Raw genomic sequence first — 17,684 nt, 5'->3', positions numbered from 1 at the left:
CGGAGGCCCGGGCGAGCCGCGGGCTGCGGGAAAACGACAAGGCGGCGGCCAGGGCAGCGCTGCGGGGCGCCGGGGCTCGCGGTGCGGAGGCTCCCGCGGGGATGCGGAGGCTCCCGCGGGGATGCRGAGGCTCCTACGGGGATGCGGAGGCTCCCGGGTGCTGCATCCCGCCTCCCGGGAAGGCTCCTGCCCGCGCGGCCCAGGGCTGTCAGCGCCGCGCTCCCGCTCTTGCCCGGGGCACGGGAGGGCCTTCCAGGAGCCCCTGCCCGGTGAGGCTGAGACAAGGGCCGGGCTGCCGTCCCGGCGCGCAGCTTGCTGCCCTTCGGGGCGAGCTGCGTGCCGGCTTGCGTCCTTACSCGCGCTCAGGTGGTAGCCGGAGGCTGCAGGGCTGATCCCTGCGTGTGCCGTGACCCTCTGGCGGGAATCCCCGTCCACGGCGCGGGACCTGCAGAGCAGGAGCTACGCTTTGGGTTCTGGTGCAGTTCCAACACCCAAACTGCCCCGGAGCCTCCCCTGGAGCACTCGTGTTTTCTTGTTTTCTCCAGATAACAGCTTCCACGCAGGCCATGGGTCAGCCCTGCTGCTCCTTGGGCATGTCTGGGGTACAAACCTGCTGCCACAGTTTCACTCCTGCTCTGGGAAAACCAGCATCTGGCTACCTGAGCAATACGTGATAATTCAGGTCTGGGACAGGTAGCCCAGAGAAGGAAGGACGGAGGAGCAGGCAAAGATCTTTCAGATCCGGTGATCCTAGAAAGCATTGAATTGCACTAGGAGGGAGAAGGAGCAGGTTGCTTTTCCCTTCTTGTTCACTCTACTTGGGAAGAAACCATGTAAACAATAAGGATTAGAAGAAATACTTAGAAGCTGAAGGAAACTCTTCAATAGTTTAATAGAGAAATAGAGAAGAAGCTAGTAAATASATTCCCCAAAAGTAAGTAACAGAAGAGGCGACAGAAATGAAGATGGGTGGGAACCTGCAAGTATGGTTGCACTGTGTGAAAATGATAAAGATTGCCACATTAGATAAGGTAGGAGAAGCTAGAGAAAAAGGATCAGCGTGAGCACATGCTTTTAAAAAATATCCTGAGGGCRTTGCTTTTTGGTGAGCCTAACGGTGGAGTTACTTTTGTACAGAGTTTTGAATAGCCCTGCTTCCTGAGAGAGCTAATGAGCAGCTCATATGGACAGGGGCTTGTTCAGGGTGCCTGGAGTGATTTGCAACACCGGCTGTTGTAATTACATTATGATAAATCCTCTGACAAACCTATTACATAACTGACTGAGGTTATAAGTCTGCTGTGTGGATAACAGAGAAGATGAAATTGCTTAGGATTTCCATACATAGGATAGTATGTCTCGCTGTGATGGTGAGTCTGTCTCCTTTCTGGTGTCTGGGCCTTGCTCTTAAGTTAAATAGTGTGTTGCTGTTCTGTGCCTTGGGGTGAACTGTGTTGCTGCCCAGTCCCGTGAACAGTGGGCCTTGCTGCAGYCCCCTCTTCACACTAAGAGCAGAGCGCAGAGCAGGCTGAAACGTCCCTTCCTTGGTCATTTAATGCAAGTTCTTAGAAATTCAATGCATAAATTACCCAGGAAGATATAGATCAATAATTGTTACTGAATGGTGCACATCCATCATCATTATAAAAATTGCCAGGCTAGGGGATATAGTGAATGCTGCAGGCCCAGGTCTACCATTCTTTGTGCTGAAAAGATGCACTGGGCTGGACAAAAGGGTCTGTCCCAGACTCCTCATAATGTCTTGAAGAGCACAAGAAGAGTGTGGAATGAATCTGGTTTTAGGAGCTTCCCCAAAAGTAATAACGTCATTGCTACAATCTGTGCCTTCCTCCTGACGTCTGCTTTGCATTTCTCTCCCATTTGTAAGGATGGGTTTGGGTCCACATCGCTATGGGGTCAGAGAGCCATGGGGGTTGATTTTAGTGCTCCAAAGAGGGGACGGGGTGTGTTGTAGCAGACAGAAAATGAGCAACCTCTAGGCCTGATGGTCTTCAGCAGGCATCTTAGGGCAAGTTTTGCATTAGGATAATGGGAAGATGAAAATTGTTTTTGAACTGCATCACTGAACTGAGCTGTAAAGGGATCAGTGCTCTAAAATGCAGGGCATGGAGTTCGCCCTTCCCGACCTACAGTTTTTGAGGTTGAAGAATATATTTCTCAAAAATTGCCTGCTTGTTTGGTAACTAGGGAGTTGCAGCAGAAAAGGGGAGATAACAAATATTGTTTTCATGGAAGTCAAAATACCTGTGACTTCCAAAAGATACTAGATGCATCTTTTTACTTAAATGTTGTGTTTCCTAAGGAAAGTATTTAAAAGTGAAATCAGAAGGGAAGGATCTTTCTGTAGCCAAACTAAAAAAATATTGCTTTGAGAAAATAAAAATAGGCTTGAGCACTCCCAACCTCACTGAAAGTTGTGGATTCCGTTTTTCTAGGTGGAGTAATTTTGTTATTTTCCTCCATCTCACCCATTTCAGTTGCATCTTTAGGTTCCCCAGTCTGCTTTGTGCTGCTTGCCTGTCTGCACAGGCTCTCAGCAGTACCCCTGGAGATGTTTCATTTCTGTCACCTGCAGGGAGAACTGTTGTTGGAAGCATTTTCATTGCTGGAAGGCAAAAAAAAAAAAAAAAAAATAGAGTATTAAAGCAATCAACACCTGTAGCAGTAGCAGGGGTGTAGCAGGTGGAGGAACCAGACTTGCCATCTCAAAAGCAGGTTTACTTCTCATGCTTAAGATTTAGGGAGATGGAAAGTTGGAATAMTAGTGTATGACCCAAAACTCCATACAAATTTTGCTTTACATCATCTTAGAACCTGAGCTGGGCATGGGGATAATTCTTTTATTAACTGGCAACTTATTCAAAGGGCCGCATAGAAAGAGTGGTYGCCAGACCCTGCAGCAGTGACTCTCGCTAGAGTTCGATGCAGTTACTTTGGGCCGTTGTTTCCCAAGGCTGGAAGCTGTGCACCAACTTCACAAGAGGTGGTTGAGGATTTTATTTTAAGTCCTCTTTGGTTTTATACAGCCTCTGAGACTGTAGTATCCAGATCCTCAAAAGGAAGAGTTTGAACTTTCCAACACCTGAGTTGAGACCCCTGTCCCCAGCAGCAGCTGGGACAATGCAGAGCTTGGCAGCAGTTTCTGCTTTATTTTTGCAAGATAAGTATTCATGCCAGTGGCATCTCAGGTTCTGGCAGATGGGTGGTGATGTTTTCTATTAGCATCTTTAAATGAAGTCACATAAGTTTAAATTTTGCAGTGGGGCCTCACAAATACCCAGTGTCAGCAGGAGTGCTTCCCGGGAATTATTGCACAACAAAAGTCAGATATTCAGTGGAAGATGCAGTTGGAGGTCATGCATTTCTCTGAATAACTGACAACTACCAATACTGTTTTAATGTTACAGCTTGGTTAGGTACCATGGGAGGGGAAGTTTCCTCCACATACCACTTTATGTTGCTGTTGTGAGCTGGCTAAGAGAGGTAAATAGGGGAGACACCAAAAATAAAAGCAAAAAAAAGTGTTTTTTTTCAGCTAAGGAGACAGATTCAGATGCTCTATTGGCATCTATTGGCTGCTATTGGCAGCACAAGGAAGGGGACTGGGCACGTGTATGCAGGGATGAAGGAAACCTCCCTTTTGGTAGCAGCCAGCTATTGCATTGGCTCAGCTGTAATGTCACAGAGAAACCCAGACAAAAGAACAACATCAAGAAAGTGAGAAGTGCTGCTTGGAAGAGGTTCTATGATGCACTTAGAATTTTCTCCTAGGGTTTATGATGTGCTTAGAATTTTCTCGTATATCAGTAGTAGTGGAAAGTTTTGAATTTTCTTTTCTTTCTAAACTGAAATAAACTGTTCGTATGTTGATCTTTCCTCTTTTAAACAGGAAGCGACAAAGATCTTTATATGGCTCATGTCTGACAACATGCACCACCAGTGGCTGCTGCTAGCTGCATGCTTTTGGGTGATATTCATGTTCATGGTTGCTAGCAAGTTTATCACATTGACTTTTAAGGACCCAGATGGTAAGTTCATCTTTTAACTGAAATTTGACGTGAAGCAGAAGATTGGCTAATGTTTCACACAAATAAATAGTCTTTCTGTATGAGTAATGTTTCACACAAATAAACAGTCTTTCTGTGCAAAGTACTTCTCAGTATGTTACCACTTTTCTTCAGTAGGATTTGGGAACAGAAGAACTGATTTATTATCAACGTGAAAGCGCTTGTATTTTCAGAGTTTCTGCTTTTCTTGATGGAAGTCTGCAAAACTAACCTTGTGCCATTTCTTTTTGGTGGTCAGGAATAGAGAGCATCGTGTCTTGCAGTTTGGTTGTGGGAGGTCTGGTTTTTCAAATCCGCTCTGTTTCAACCTAACAGGAAATCCACGTGCAGGACAACACAGCAGAATTACCCTTCCCAAGGTATTTCCCTTCCCTTCCGTTTCCTTGTGCAAACGAGACGCATAAGGAACAAAATAGTCTGTTCCATGTGGTATTTGCTTCCCTCCTCGTGACTACTTGTGCTGTGGCTGCAGTGTGAGCCTCGTGGAGAGCCTGGTTTCGTTTACACTGCACTTAATGCAGCCCCCTCTGCCTTGCTTCTTGCATTCGGTTTTATCCTCTGCTGTTTGAATGGCAAAGGGCTTATAGGCTTTTGCTTAGCCTAAGTAGCCCAGATGGTATTAAGCTGATAAGGAATTAAAGGCATTTGATGATACCACACAGCATGTTACAGTTCTCTTTCTACTGATGAGCTGCCATTGAAAAGCAACCCTGCGGAGACTTTATGGTGAAGGTGGCCACACGACTTAGTTTTTAAAAGATCTGAATTTCTGCATCTTTAAGAAATACAAAAATGTGCAAGACTTGAAGAGCCAAAATCCTAAGTGCAGTCCGTTTCAATGATGTGACAGTGGATAAATTTATTAAGTGTATATTTTTAAATAGTATACTTTTGTGTGAAGACTTATTCATCATGTCTTACAGATGAGAATTATAGGCTAACTTGGTAGTTTTTCTCAGTCCCAGCTGTTTTTGAGTCCTAATACATCTGCAGATGAGCCAGTCTTATATTAGGTATTTAAATGTTCTGATATTTCATACTATGCCAGCTCTTGTTTCGCAGCACAAGTAGTCTCTGAGTGGTTATTTACACCAGAAATTGTCAGGGGAATTCAAATGCAATATAAAAAATCTTCTGCTGAAAATATACCCTCTACATTTACTTGCTTACGATTGTCTTGGCTTTCCCTTTGAATAGCTTTTTGAGCAGAAGACTGTGTAATTCGTAACTCCCAGCCCTGAGAAGACATGGCAGTGGTTAAGTGTATGTACGTGTCGGCGATGCCAGTGTTTGCATCAGGACTAACAAAGGGAAGTGTCGTGAAAGCACTRACAGAAATTTGGAGACAGTACAAAGAGGATGGCCTACTCCTGTAGACTTCACAAAATATGGGCTTGTCAAGGATTTTCCTTATTGGAACGTGTCTACTTAACAACTAGAACAAAACTTCAGATGCTCAATGAATCAACGTGGCTTCTGTTTTTTCTTAACCTTTTAGTGATCTCTTTGGTGCATGGACGCCTTGCTGAGAAAGACCAACTTCTGTCTGTCATCTCTACCAGCATCTGTGTGCATGTTGTTATGCTGTGATAATGGAAGATGGTTTAACTGCTTTTACACTGAGCCTGATTACCTTTTTTTCTTTTACTACAGGATGCTGTGGAGTAAGGGTGCTCACAACAATATTTACTGCAGCTGATTGCTCGAATACTGACACTGCTCTTGGTTCTAGCTTGTTTTTTCCCTCATGTGCTTTGCTAAAAGGCAATTTAGAAACAATACAGTACTTGCTTAAGAAAGGGACACAGTGCACACAGTTTCCTGAGCACAAAACAGTAAGCCACTGTGGAGGCAGATGAAGAATGGTTATTCATAAAGAACAAGCTATGTGAAGGGAAAAATAGTCCCATATGCATGGAAATAAATTTTGAGAGAAAGATCATGTTCTTTTTGCTTTGTGGCTAGGGAAAGCTGCTTCAGATCCCTTTTGGTCTCTCTGCACTATATAGAGAACAGCTGCAGCCCTGTGTTATTTTTCAGTTTCACTGTAATACAGCAGTTGATAAAGATGCAAAAGCTTCTTCCATTATGTGATTTAATTTGTTCACAAGCTATTAGCAGCGTAAAAGTCATTAAAGAACAAGTGAATTATCAGTTGAATCATTTTTCACCTTTGGGAGTCTCTAAGGAAGTCCCTGAATCCAGTAGTATGTAACGGGTCATGTATTCTTTAGTGCTGATTAGATGTGTTAATTGCAGCACCAAAGAAAGAAAAGGTTCCTCGCAGTAAAGGTTTTGTTTCAGTAATGTCTGTGAATGTGCAGTAGGAAAAGCCTGCCTACTGACACAGGGGAAAAAAAAGACTTTTTTTTTGTTTGAAAGTGCTGTGTGAAGTTATTTGAAAAATCTGCTATTAAGTCCATATGGTTATGTTCATTTGTCTTGCAAACAAGATTTAAATATCATATGCTAGGGCTTTAATCACATGTGAAATGCAGCAGTTCTTTTTCTTGCTATGTGGATTCATGATTTCTGTGTCTCTTTATACACAGTTTGTTCAAAAAATCCAAGGTAAAAGATCATGTCTATCCATGATATAGCTCAGCTGAAGTTGCATCTAAAATTCCTGTAGGGCACATCCTTTAAAGCATTCATCATCTGTCTCCAGTCTTGTTAGGCACCTTCTCACTTGGGAGCAAATCCTGATGTTTGTATGCTTGATACAGAAAGTGATGTTTGATTGTATTCAATGCAAAGCAGAAACAGTTGTCTGCCTCCAACCCCTGTAAGTCTCTTATCTCTTTTCCTTCCTTAGGCTATGGTGCCAAGCAAGAGCCATTAATACTGACAGCTGTGACAAAAGTGGAGGAGGTGCGTGGGCCAGAGGAAAAACACTGGCCTGAGGATTTCCAGGTATGTACTCTTGAGATGAGGGTTGTGTGTATTAAAAAGTAGGAAAAAACAAAGGTTAAGTACAAACTTCAAAGGAATTGCTGGACAGAAAYGATTTGTTCAGACTCTTTTATTGAGATAGAATGGAATTCATTTTAGCTCCACAAAGCTAGTTGGTTACAATAAGCTGCTATCTTGTTTCATCAGAATGATTTAATTTAAAAATGTGTTTTCATTTCTAGGAGAAAATAGTTATGATATTCCTTTACAAGCCAGGACAGTCATTTTTGCCAGCCTATTTTATATAATGACCCAATTTCGAGTTACTTGTGTTCTGCCTTACCACAGCCATAGGCTTCCTCCTTCTGGAGAGCACGGCTCTTTCTTGCTTAATGTCTTAGTTCCTTTTGGTCCCCTGCCCAGTCTCTCTGCTTTGATTCTTTTTATCAGTCTCCATCTCTTTTTTCCTATGTTTTGCTCTTTGTGCTCCCGTCTCAGCATTTGTCCAAAGTAGAACATGAACACAATAGCTTTCAATACAACTTGATCCTTCAGATGTGCAGTTCTGTGCTTTCAGATGTAAAGCAGAACAAATGTGATGTTCCCTAATTTACGGGGAGACTCTGCAGATTTCTCATACAAATGTGAACTTGAGATTCAGATTTGTAAAAGCTGAGCCCACCTTTTGCCAGTTGGCTAAATAAGTCATCTTGTATTTGGAGGGTGCTTAGGATGCAGCATAAAGGATGGGTTTCTGCATAAATGTGGCACTTGCTCTTTTCTTAGTTAAAAATRAAATTCAAGCTATCCTCAAAATATTTGAAAGATTTTGTTTTATGGAAGGATGACCAATTTCTGTAGTGAGTTTTAATATCTTCCATTACATATATGAAAAAGATTAATATGATACCTGGATCCCAAACTCTTCGCTTTGATAGCTTGAAACCCAAAGTAGAATTAATCCTAATTACATGTAGAAGGTATCATTTTAACTGATAGCAGTCTAGTAGGAGTTCAAATTAAATCCTTACCACGGAAGACTGGGGAGGAGTAGCAACAGAAAATCAGGATCGGATACTTTTTTCTTTATGGAAAATTGGAATGAAAAGTAAGATTCTCCTTTTTTCACGTGTGCCTTGGCTATTGTACCTCAAGCTCTGTTTGTATGAAGATATGGAAAGCAGCACTCAGGTTTATAGATTCAGTCAATGCTTCTTAACTTCACCTGTGCAACAGTCACGTCCACACCGTTCAGAATAACTGCCTAGTCATTTGAGAGAATAAGACAGAAAAATGTCTTTCACTTCACAATACCTCTTTCTAACATTGCCCTTGCTGAAAAAGGTGGCCACAATAATTTTAGGAAATTGAAGAACAATTTGAAGTACAGTTTGGCCCTATAATAAACTGCTCATACGTTTGCCAGAGCTGTAGGTGATTTTTCCACATACACTAAGTTTTGGCCCACTTCTAAATCTCCTCCTCCTCAGCTGGCAAACTAGGTCAAAACAAAAATAGACTCTCCCTACCCCTTCCTTCTCCTGTTGGAAGCCCCAGGAAGGCCGGAAAATCCTAGATTTTTGCTGAGTTCATGAACTCCTCAAATATTCTCCGACTTTGAAAGAAGGCAATGTACWAAAAGAAGAAAATAAATAAGTTGCTAACAAACTACAATGTTTACCTTCTGTTTTAATGGCTTCTCAGATTAGACGAGCTCATTTCACATACCTCATGAAGATAAGACACTTGTGCTTAAAGATAACGTGGTACAAYTGCCAGGCTTCAAAAAAATAGTATCAGTTGCTTCATTTGTTTGTCTGTGATCCAAGTAGGGCTGTTTAAAGGCAGGCAAACAAACAGAAATCTTACACTATCAACACTTTACTTGTAATGACCATTTTAGCTCTTTTGCAGACCCAACTGCGTAAATCAGTAAGGGGAAGGGGGAAGATTTTTCATTTTGAAAAACTTCAGACTTCATTTGAAGTTAAAATTCCCCATCCCTGGTGCTCTTTTCCCTCTCTTCCATCACTAAACCTGAGGCAGAGGGCTAGGGTCGTAGTTCTTGCCCCAGATTAAGAGCTGAAGAGGAGGGGTATATAGCAAACAGATAATCCATTGGTGGGGAGAGTCCTGCCCACCTCTCATACTTGCTGGAGTAAGTGCTGGTGTTTCCTCATTATGTGAATTTGTATCCTTTAATTTTGCTGCAGCTGAGGTAAACATGGAATATTTGCAGATGCTACAAACCAGCTCCCAGCCAGAAGGGCTAGAATCCCTAAGCAATGTCTCCTCGTGGAGTAAAGCTTAGTTTGTGTCAAAAGGGATAGCATCGTTCTGAAGCCTTCTTATCTCAACCCCTCAAAAGTTTCCTTACTTGATGGTGCAACTTTATGGGGGTTCCAGTCTTCGGTCAAGACGTGTGGTATCTGCACAGAGGACAACTGGCTGCTCTGCAGTGGTCCTAAAGTGCTGCTTGGACAATTTCATACTGTTGCCCTCATAAGTGATGACTTAGAGTCATGCTGGCATCTCCAGGAGCACGGGAAACAAACTGTGATACCGCTTTAGTCTATCTAGCAATATTTTTATTGGGAATATGGAAGATGTAATATGCACACTGTTAGGATGCATAAGCTTTGATATTTTTATACTTGAGAATTTAATCTGAAAACTAAACTCTTCCACTTTTTTTTTTTCTTCTCTCATTTTTATAAAGTCACCTGGAAAAGCTTTTTCTGGAAATCTGATACGCCAACACCTGGTTCATATGGAAAGACTTGAGCTTCTCAGGAATGTCTGCAGAGACACCGCATTGAGAAATCTCTCTCACACTGCTGTATCCAAGTTCGTCCTGGATCGGATATTTGTGTGTGACAARCACAAGATCCTGTTCTGTCAGACGCCAAAAGTGGGCAACACTCAGTGGAAAAAAGTCTTGATTGTTTTAAATGGTACCTACTCTGATACAGACGTGCGGGTTGATTTGAGGAGGAGGAAGGAGCAGAATCAGTCTGACCAGGACTATACTAAAATGGAATTTTTCTACTTTTCTGCACTGATATTTAATATCAGCTGGTCATTCTTCATGGTTGCTTCTAGTTCTTCTAAAACATCTCTTTTAAAGAGGTTAAACCTGTTGTTTCTGTGAATATAAATGTTGTTATTGTTTGACCAGAAGGTGATTTGGGTCATGAAAGAAAACATGTATTTCGTACATGTGGTGTATAGGTTCATTATCCTTCAAGGGATGTCACTTATTTAAAGAATTTGTCGTAGCCTCTTCTTTTAAATGATTTTCTGCTATACCCCTGCATGCGCACTATTAATTTGACCGTATTTGATATAACATGTCTTGCTTTGACATAAAGGACAGTGAAATTTCTACACATAGTCAGATCGGATGGAGGCCGTTAGATGCTTTTGCAGGTGACATAGCTCCACCAAGGTGTGGGCAAAACCCAAACTTGGTGACAAAAAAGATGGGTCTTTAAAAGCCCCCAGAACTGCCAGACTGCCAGCTCTGCCTTTGTGTTTTCATATGTGGCTTTCCCTTGTGTGAGCTCGTTCACACACTCGGGAGGAAACTGTCACARGTTGACAGAAGAGCTGTGTCTCCCAACAAAACTTGTTGGAAGAGGGCTGTATCTTAAATACTTGAATATTAGTTTCGTCTCTGTTATATAGATGAGAGTTATGTGGACTCCACATTGTAGTTCTGACAACCCTTAAGCTTTTTATTAAAGCTGTTCTTACCTGCACCCCTCTTGTGGCCAGAATACTGGAAGAGAGAAAAGCCATAGACGCTTTCCCCTAGACAGCTGTTTTGTATGTCCTTGCCCTTGCARGTTGGTGCCCTGAAATGATGCTGTTGTGCAGCAGCTTTGGACCCCTGTAGTCCAAAGGGTCCACGTCAGAGTATTCCCCCAGGTCATTACAACTTCCAGGATCAGGGTCTTAAAATAAAGGTGTTAGAATTTAGTGGCGTTTTTCTTGCCAGCTTATGCGCTTGAAAAATAAATTTCTGGAGAGTTTCTCTCTTTGGCTTTAGCGCTTTTTAATATATGTAATATTGTGTGACTGGAATTTTGTTTTCAGCACAATTTAGCTGTTGAAAGAACGTCATGGATCCTGACAGCAAAGTGCTTTTCTGTTGAAATGGTTCCAAAAGCAGCCTACAGTATTTATTTTTCATTGCTTGTGGAAACTCGGCCGGAGAGGCTGATCCTGTCTTTGGAGTTAATCCTCAAAGTCTTCCTCTCTTTGAATGTGTGGGCAGGATGAAAGAGAACAGGGATAGTGAGGTAGGGAGTTACAGGCTTAGACATAATTGCTGGTAAAACTTATGTAATGTGCATTTCTAAGAGATTTGAAGTGATTTGGTCTTGGACCTTGATGTCACATACCCTAAAGAGTTTTAACAGCTCTTAGCATTACAGTCAGACTCTCTCATCGTTTAACAGCTTTAAACATAGTAACCATAAGCACTAAAAATAGAGAAAAGAGGAAAATAAAAAGCTGTGAGTCAAAGGCACACACGTCCTGGCTTGTGCTCCCTTTCTCTTCCCCCACCCTTGGAAGATTGACCTGCTCTCCCTCTGGTTTGTCTAGGGGCGTTTTCTTCCATAGAAGAGATCCCGGAAAACATTGTCCATGACCACGAGAAGAATGGCCTGCCGCGCTTGTCCTCCTTCACTGATGCTGAAATTAAGAAACGGTAAGAAGTGGCTTCCCAGGAGGCTGGGGGGTGTTTGGAGGGAGATGTGGGTGAGCGGGCAGGAGCTGCAGCCCACATCTGGAGCACAGGGTTTCTGTCTCACCACTTTCTGGTGTAACATAGTGCAGCCTAACTCCCCTACCTGCCCAGGTGTTGATGTGACAATCCCTCTCCTGGCTTCGAAGATGTACACGAGRGCAGCTGGGGAAATAATCAGATGATCCAACAACTCCATCTTAGTATGGGATTTCTATAGTTCCATGCATAGCTACTTGTGGTCTGTCTAGATCCCTTGTAAAGTAAAACTTCCCACTTCCATGTAGGACTGGCATTGCAGGTAGATTCTTACCTGGGTTGAGCCATATTGTTTTACAAGGTCCTTCCTCCTTAGCCAGAGACTATTCTCCATGCAGCCGAAGGACTTCATCTTTCTGTTGGAGCACTTATCATCTTCTTCAGATCAAGACATTTATTTTTCTGCAGTGGTGCCTTTTAAATTATGCTGGCTAGGCTGTCCATGCACTTGTTGTTATCTCTGCCAGTGCCTTTTCTACACATAATCCTTGTGGGGGTTGCAGCATGGAGAGAACTGGAAGCAAAATGACAGTGGACACCTGTAAGCTTTAATGCTTTCCTAGTATATTAAGCCATTCTGAAGAGTTAGTCCCTTATATAGGAGGTGGCAGCTCTCACTTGAGCCTAGCCTGGTGTGTCTTGGGTTTGCTGCAAACACAGCAAATATCACCATGGGGAAATATCACTGTGTTCATGAGAAGGTGGATTCATCTCCCTGTGAACAGCCCTGCATGGAGAAGAAATGTTCRCCTATGGAATGAGCAGTAGCTGGGGTATTTGAAGTCAAATGGCATCATTTGGAGTGTTACAGTCAGCCCACTACACAAATAGTGCTGGAGATGGGTAACGTGGGGTCTGTAGGGAATTCCGGAAATGGATTTGGGGGGCATTTATGTGTAGCAAGAGGGATCCTGTGGATCTCCTGTTCTAGTGTGCTTACCTCCTGCCTGGTTAGCCATAAGCCGGGAGAACTTGAAGAGAACTTGAACTTGTCCTTACTTTAGTGAGAATTGGGCTCTGAATCTCTTTTGTCTACTGTTTACCTGATATAAACTTTGCTTTTCGCCAGCTCCTCCTACAGATACTCAGACATGTGGTCTACAACATATTACAGATGTCATGACAAAATATGAAATGCGGTTGAAGACTGTTGGGTTTCATTAAAATAATATTCTCAGCCATTATTGAAAACATGCCAAAACTTCACATAAAATAACAGAAAAGCTTTTTTTTTTTTTTTTCCTTTTTTTAAAATTAAACAGCAATTTGTTTAAAACTGCAGCGGTGTGCATGCATTTAGCTGCATTGAGTCATTTTTATGTGTTGTTCTATATTTGTTGTTTATATATAGAGAAGGGAAGACTGAGAGGAGATCTGATCAATATGTATAAGTACCTGAGGGGAGAATATATGGAGGATGGGGCCTCTTCTTGGTGGTGGCCAGTGACAGGACAAGGGGCAATGGGTATATATTGAAACACATCTCCAGGTGAGGAAGAACTTCTTTCCTGTGAGGCCTGGAACAGAGCCCTGGCACAGGCTGCCCAGGGAGGCTGTGGAGTCTCCTCCTCTGGAGGTCTCCAAACCCGCCTGGATGCCGCCCTGTGCCCCGTGCTCTGGGTGTCCCTGCTGGAGCAGGGGGTTGGACTGGATGGTCTCTGGAGGTCCCTTCCAACCTCAACCATTCTGTGATACATGTTGCTTCTTATTTTGAGCCCAGTCCTATGAAATTAAAATACTCAGAGCTGTCAGCATCCTATAGAACTTGGTATTCTGTTTACATAGTCCAGGATAATCCTAGCTTCTCCTGTTGCATGAAGGGTGGCAAATAGAAACTGTAAATTGTACTTGCTATTGTATACATTTGATGTCTTTTTAATAGATAGTTTTATGTATTTTGAGTCTTTTGGACTGCAGTGTTAAATAGACTATGAAAGTGGCACGTCTAAGTCAGATTCATACTGCTGTCTCTGCAATCAGAATTTACATATATTTTGTAAGTCTTTGCTACACGCTTCTGATATCTCCTTAAGTAATTCATTTCTTATTTCTTCCTTCCCTCCCCTGTTTAGACTGAATTTGTACTTCAAGTTTTTTATTGTTAGAGATCCGTTTGAAAGACTTATTTCTGCATTTAAGGACAAGTTCGTGCACAATCCTCGATTCGAGCCTTGGTACCGGCACGAAATTGCCCCGGGCATCATTCGCAAGTACCGAAAGAACCGCACGGAGACCAGAGGGCTGCAGTTCGAGGACTTTGTGCGCTACCTGGGCGACCCAAACCACCGGTGGCTGGATGTTCAGTTTGGCGACCACATCATTCACTGGGTAACGTACGTGGAACTGTGCGCCCCCTGCGAAATCCCCTACAGCGTCATTGGACACCACGAAACCCTGGAGGATGATGCTCCGTATATCCTGAAAGCGGCCGGCATCGACCATCTGGTGTCGTACCCCACGATTCCGCCGGGGATCACGGTGTACAACAAGACAAAAGTAGAGCGCTATTTTTCAGGAATCAGCAAGAGGGACATAAGACGCCTCTACGCTCGCTTTGAAGGTGATTTTAAACTCTTTGGCTATCGGGAGCCAGATTTCTTGTTAAACTGAGGCCTAGGATAAGCTCTGGAGACGTGTCTGATGGATTAAGCTAAACCCACGTGAATACCAGCTGCAACACTGACAGAGCTAAGAATGCCCGTTTGTTTTCTAGCTTTCTGATGTTGCTCCACTTTCCAGTGAAATATTTGTCATATGAACAATTAGGGGCTTATAGTTGTTGTTTACTGAGCATATTTTCAACGTGTGGCATTGAAATCTGTTAAGAGCAAAATCTGTTATCTAAAATACAGGATTTTACTTACTCTCTCTTCCCTCTAGAAAACCGAAAGCAACAACAAAAAGCCTTATAAAGGTGGCAGTTCCACCGTAGGTTAACTCTGCCATTTGGGTGAACTTACAATTCATGCTCATGGGAAAGCCATGTGGAGTTGCCCATGAGCTATGAAAATTAGAGGCAAATGCAGGACTAAAAAAAAATGATTAAATGCCTGACAAAATCATCAGGTTCTGGCATGTGGCTGCTCTAWTAATAGTAATGAAGATCTAATCCCATTTTTTGTTTGTCAGAAAATGAATCTAATTAGGAAAAAACTTTCGCAATGTCCAAAAAATGGGGCTGGTCCCTGAGCCCAGTTGTCTTTGTATTGCTGTCAGGTGTTTACTTCACTTACTTCCTGGCCTGTTTTTAAAAATATTATTTAACTTCTGGCTACAGAAGCTATCTGAGAACATCAGATACAAATGACGCGCAGAAGAAATATAAAGCTCCTAGGGCTTCCTTTTTTTAAGGAAAGTTTATTTAAAAAGAAAGTTAATTTAAAAACACATCAAAGATGCTAAGTATGAAACATTTTAACTTGTTTTATCTTCTAACAGTTAAATAAGCCACAAAAGCAGGATGCCGTGTTAAGAGAGCTGCTGGAGTTAATTTGGGGTAATACTCCGCCTTTTTCTTATATCATGCCTTGCTCAAGTTTTAGTACCTTAGAGAAGAGAAACCTTTTCCCCCTCTGAAGCTGCATCTCCCTGCAGCTGAAGGGGGCAGGAGGAATCCTTGACTTTTCCAGGGTTTTGCTGCTATGGTGTCCTGAGTCAAAAATGCCCAGCATCCGTGTTCCCAGTGGGTGAGATGGCAACTTGCCAGGAGTTTGAATGTCACTTAAATTTATGTATACACTTTGTGCATTAAAAAAAAAAAAAAAACAAAAAAGCAGAACTGAATGGATGCAACCATAACATTTGCTTGTGTTTGCATTCTTCCTGTCCGATAAAAAAAAAGTCTTTTGTCTGAGTTCACCAGCAATAAAAATCAGCGTGCTGTCCTGCAGTGCACGGGAAGGAGAGACTGTGTCTGCGCCGGACGAATTGGTTCATCATAGTGAGGCATTTGAGCCGTGTTTCTGAAGTCTTAGTCCTAAAGGATTAATTTTCAGGCCAGCGTAGTGTTGCTAGCTAGAAATGCTAATGATGGGCAACGCAACGGAGCCTGCTCTTCGCGGCAGCCACAGTATGTTTTTGATAGCTTCCTGCATCAACAGAAGGGAGCCTCTTGCAGGCAAGAAAGAGGAAAGCTGTGCCAAACTGACATGTGCTGCTCTCTGCAAAAAGGAAGCCCTGTTGCAGTGGGATGTCATTTCAGAACGATCTCAACGGTCCAGTTGAAATAAGGGGGGGTCATTAACGGGGTGTTGTTAGCAAGAGAATCGCCCAAGGTGGCAAAGCTGGAAGGGCCGCTCTGGGTTTGGTTGGTTGTTGGCTTTTGAGAAGGGAAATGGCACTTGCAGTGCCCCAGCCTTGTTAGTTCTTAACTTACGAGGAAAAGTGGTTTAACAGCTCCAAGTTCTTTGTGTGTTCTGTTTGTTTGTTTATTTGTTTGGTTTCTTTTTGTTTTGTTTTTAATATGGCAACTTAGCAAAATGTATTAGCAAACACCTTTTGGAGCTAATGAGCTGATTGATTACCTCTCTGCCGATTTCAAATGTAACAGTGTGAATAATGTATAGTGAATTCAGGCCTTAAAGTTTAAATCTAATAAAGTAGAATCATTTTTCTCTGAAAGCATAAGCTACTGATCACACAGCACACAAATGTATCTGTTTTTATTTTTCTTCATAAACTACTTAATATATTGATTGCTTAAAATTGCAGATGGAAAGTTATGTACAGGCTTTCAGTAACAATGTTTTTCCTATAGCCTTCTCTGAGCTGAGTTCCCTTCAAAGTTTGATGGCAAATGTGGATTGATTTATGCACTGATACATAGAAATCCAGCAAACTGGATTGTCCCCCAGCTCTCCTGTCCTCCAGCTCTGTGCTCCAGTGCTTTTCTGCAGGCTGCAGTTGGAATATTCAGTGCCTTTTTCCTCAACTCATACGTGAAGTTCCTCCTCAAAATTCTTACTTCTGAACTATCTTCTCTTTCTGGTAATGTTCCTTTGCTCTCGTGGCCCAAAGAATTACAGAGCAGTTTTGGCATGACTTGCAGAAACTTGGGCAACATTAAAGTGAGTCCCTACATGGCTATGGTGAAGTCCTGACCGTGTAGATTTGGTGCAGCACAGAGTGACCAGCGCATTCTGTGGCCTAGACAAGACTCTTGTCGGGACAGTCATGCCCAATTAAATCCTTGTGGTTTGTTTTAAATTAATTGTAGTCTATGCAAGGCATTTACAAATCGAATCCCAGTGGCGTGTGCATGGATGGCATTTGGCTGCTTGSATGTCGTTTCCGTACTGCTTTGTAGCTGCAGGGGTACCTATGTCAAATGCAGGTGATGGGTATGTATCTGGGGAACTGCTCATCCGGATGATTACTTTCCTTTTCCATTATTGCTATAGCTTCTAAAGACAAAMCTACACAATTACTGTATGTCAGTGTATTTCCTTTTGTTGTCTTTCCTCAGTAGTTTTGGAATCCTTTGGGCAATATTAACCCCATTTTACAGGGGATGTTTGAGTTCTTAAAATGTTGAGCTGTAATAAGCTTTTTGAAAAATAACAGCAAGCTAGAGCAGTATTCTTTATACATCAGAGAATCCACACTGCATGTTAATTTTAGGAAAAGTGCAGTCAAGGAGCTGAGCTTTACTGATTTTGCTGGTCACTGAACTGGTTGTTTCTCAGACACACRCTTGCCTAGTGCTCAGAAGCTGCACTCTCATCTCAACTAAGCACAACAAAAATAATGGATTAGCATGGATTTGTGTGGGCCTGTCCTGCTCATCTGCCTTGTATAAAATTAAGAATTGGTCGAGATCAGTTTTGCTTTGTTTTTTGATGTGCACATCCCACTTCCTTGCAGTAGAAGTAGACTGAAAATCTCCATGCCCGCGAGCCAACTTTAAGGGCAGT

The 17,684-nt window shown here is 42.5% G+C and overlaps 1 protein-coding gene across 1 annotated transcript; it reads left to right on the top strand.

Moving 5' to 3' along the window:
- Positions 1 to 3,915: 3,915 nt before the first annotated feature.
- On the top strand, positions 3,916 to 15,278 carry CHST10 (carbohydrate sulfotransferase 10). Its single transcript, XM_026035657.1, has 5 exons — positions 3,916 to 4,049; positions 6,904 to 7,001; positions 9,700 to 9,934; positions 11,592 to 11,697; positions 13,845 to 15,278. The coding sequence occupies exons 1-5, from the start codon at positions 3,938 to 3,940 to the stop codon at positions 14,380 to 14,382; spliced, it is 1,089 nt and encodes a 362-aa protein (XP_025891442.1). The 5' UTR covers positions 3,916 to 3,937; the 3' UTR covers positions 14,383 to 15,278.
- The last annotated feature ends 2,406 nt before the right edge of the window (positions 15,279 to 17,684 follow it).

Source organism: Nothoprocta perdicaria, unplaced genomic scaffold (assembly GCF_003342845.1).
Source record: "Nothoprocta perdicaria isolate Ctin4 unplaced genomic scaffold, notPer1 scaffold_163, whole genome shotgun sequence".
In the NCBI taxonomy this organism is placed as follows: Eukaryota; Metazoa; Chordata; class Aves; order Tinamiformes; family Tinamidae; genus Nothoprocta; species Nothoprocta perdicaria.
This window is presented reverse-complemented; position numbering and strand designations above follow the sequence as displayed.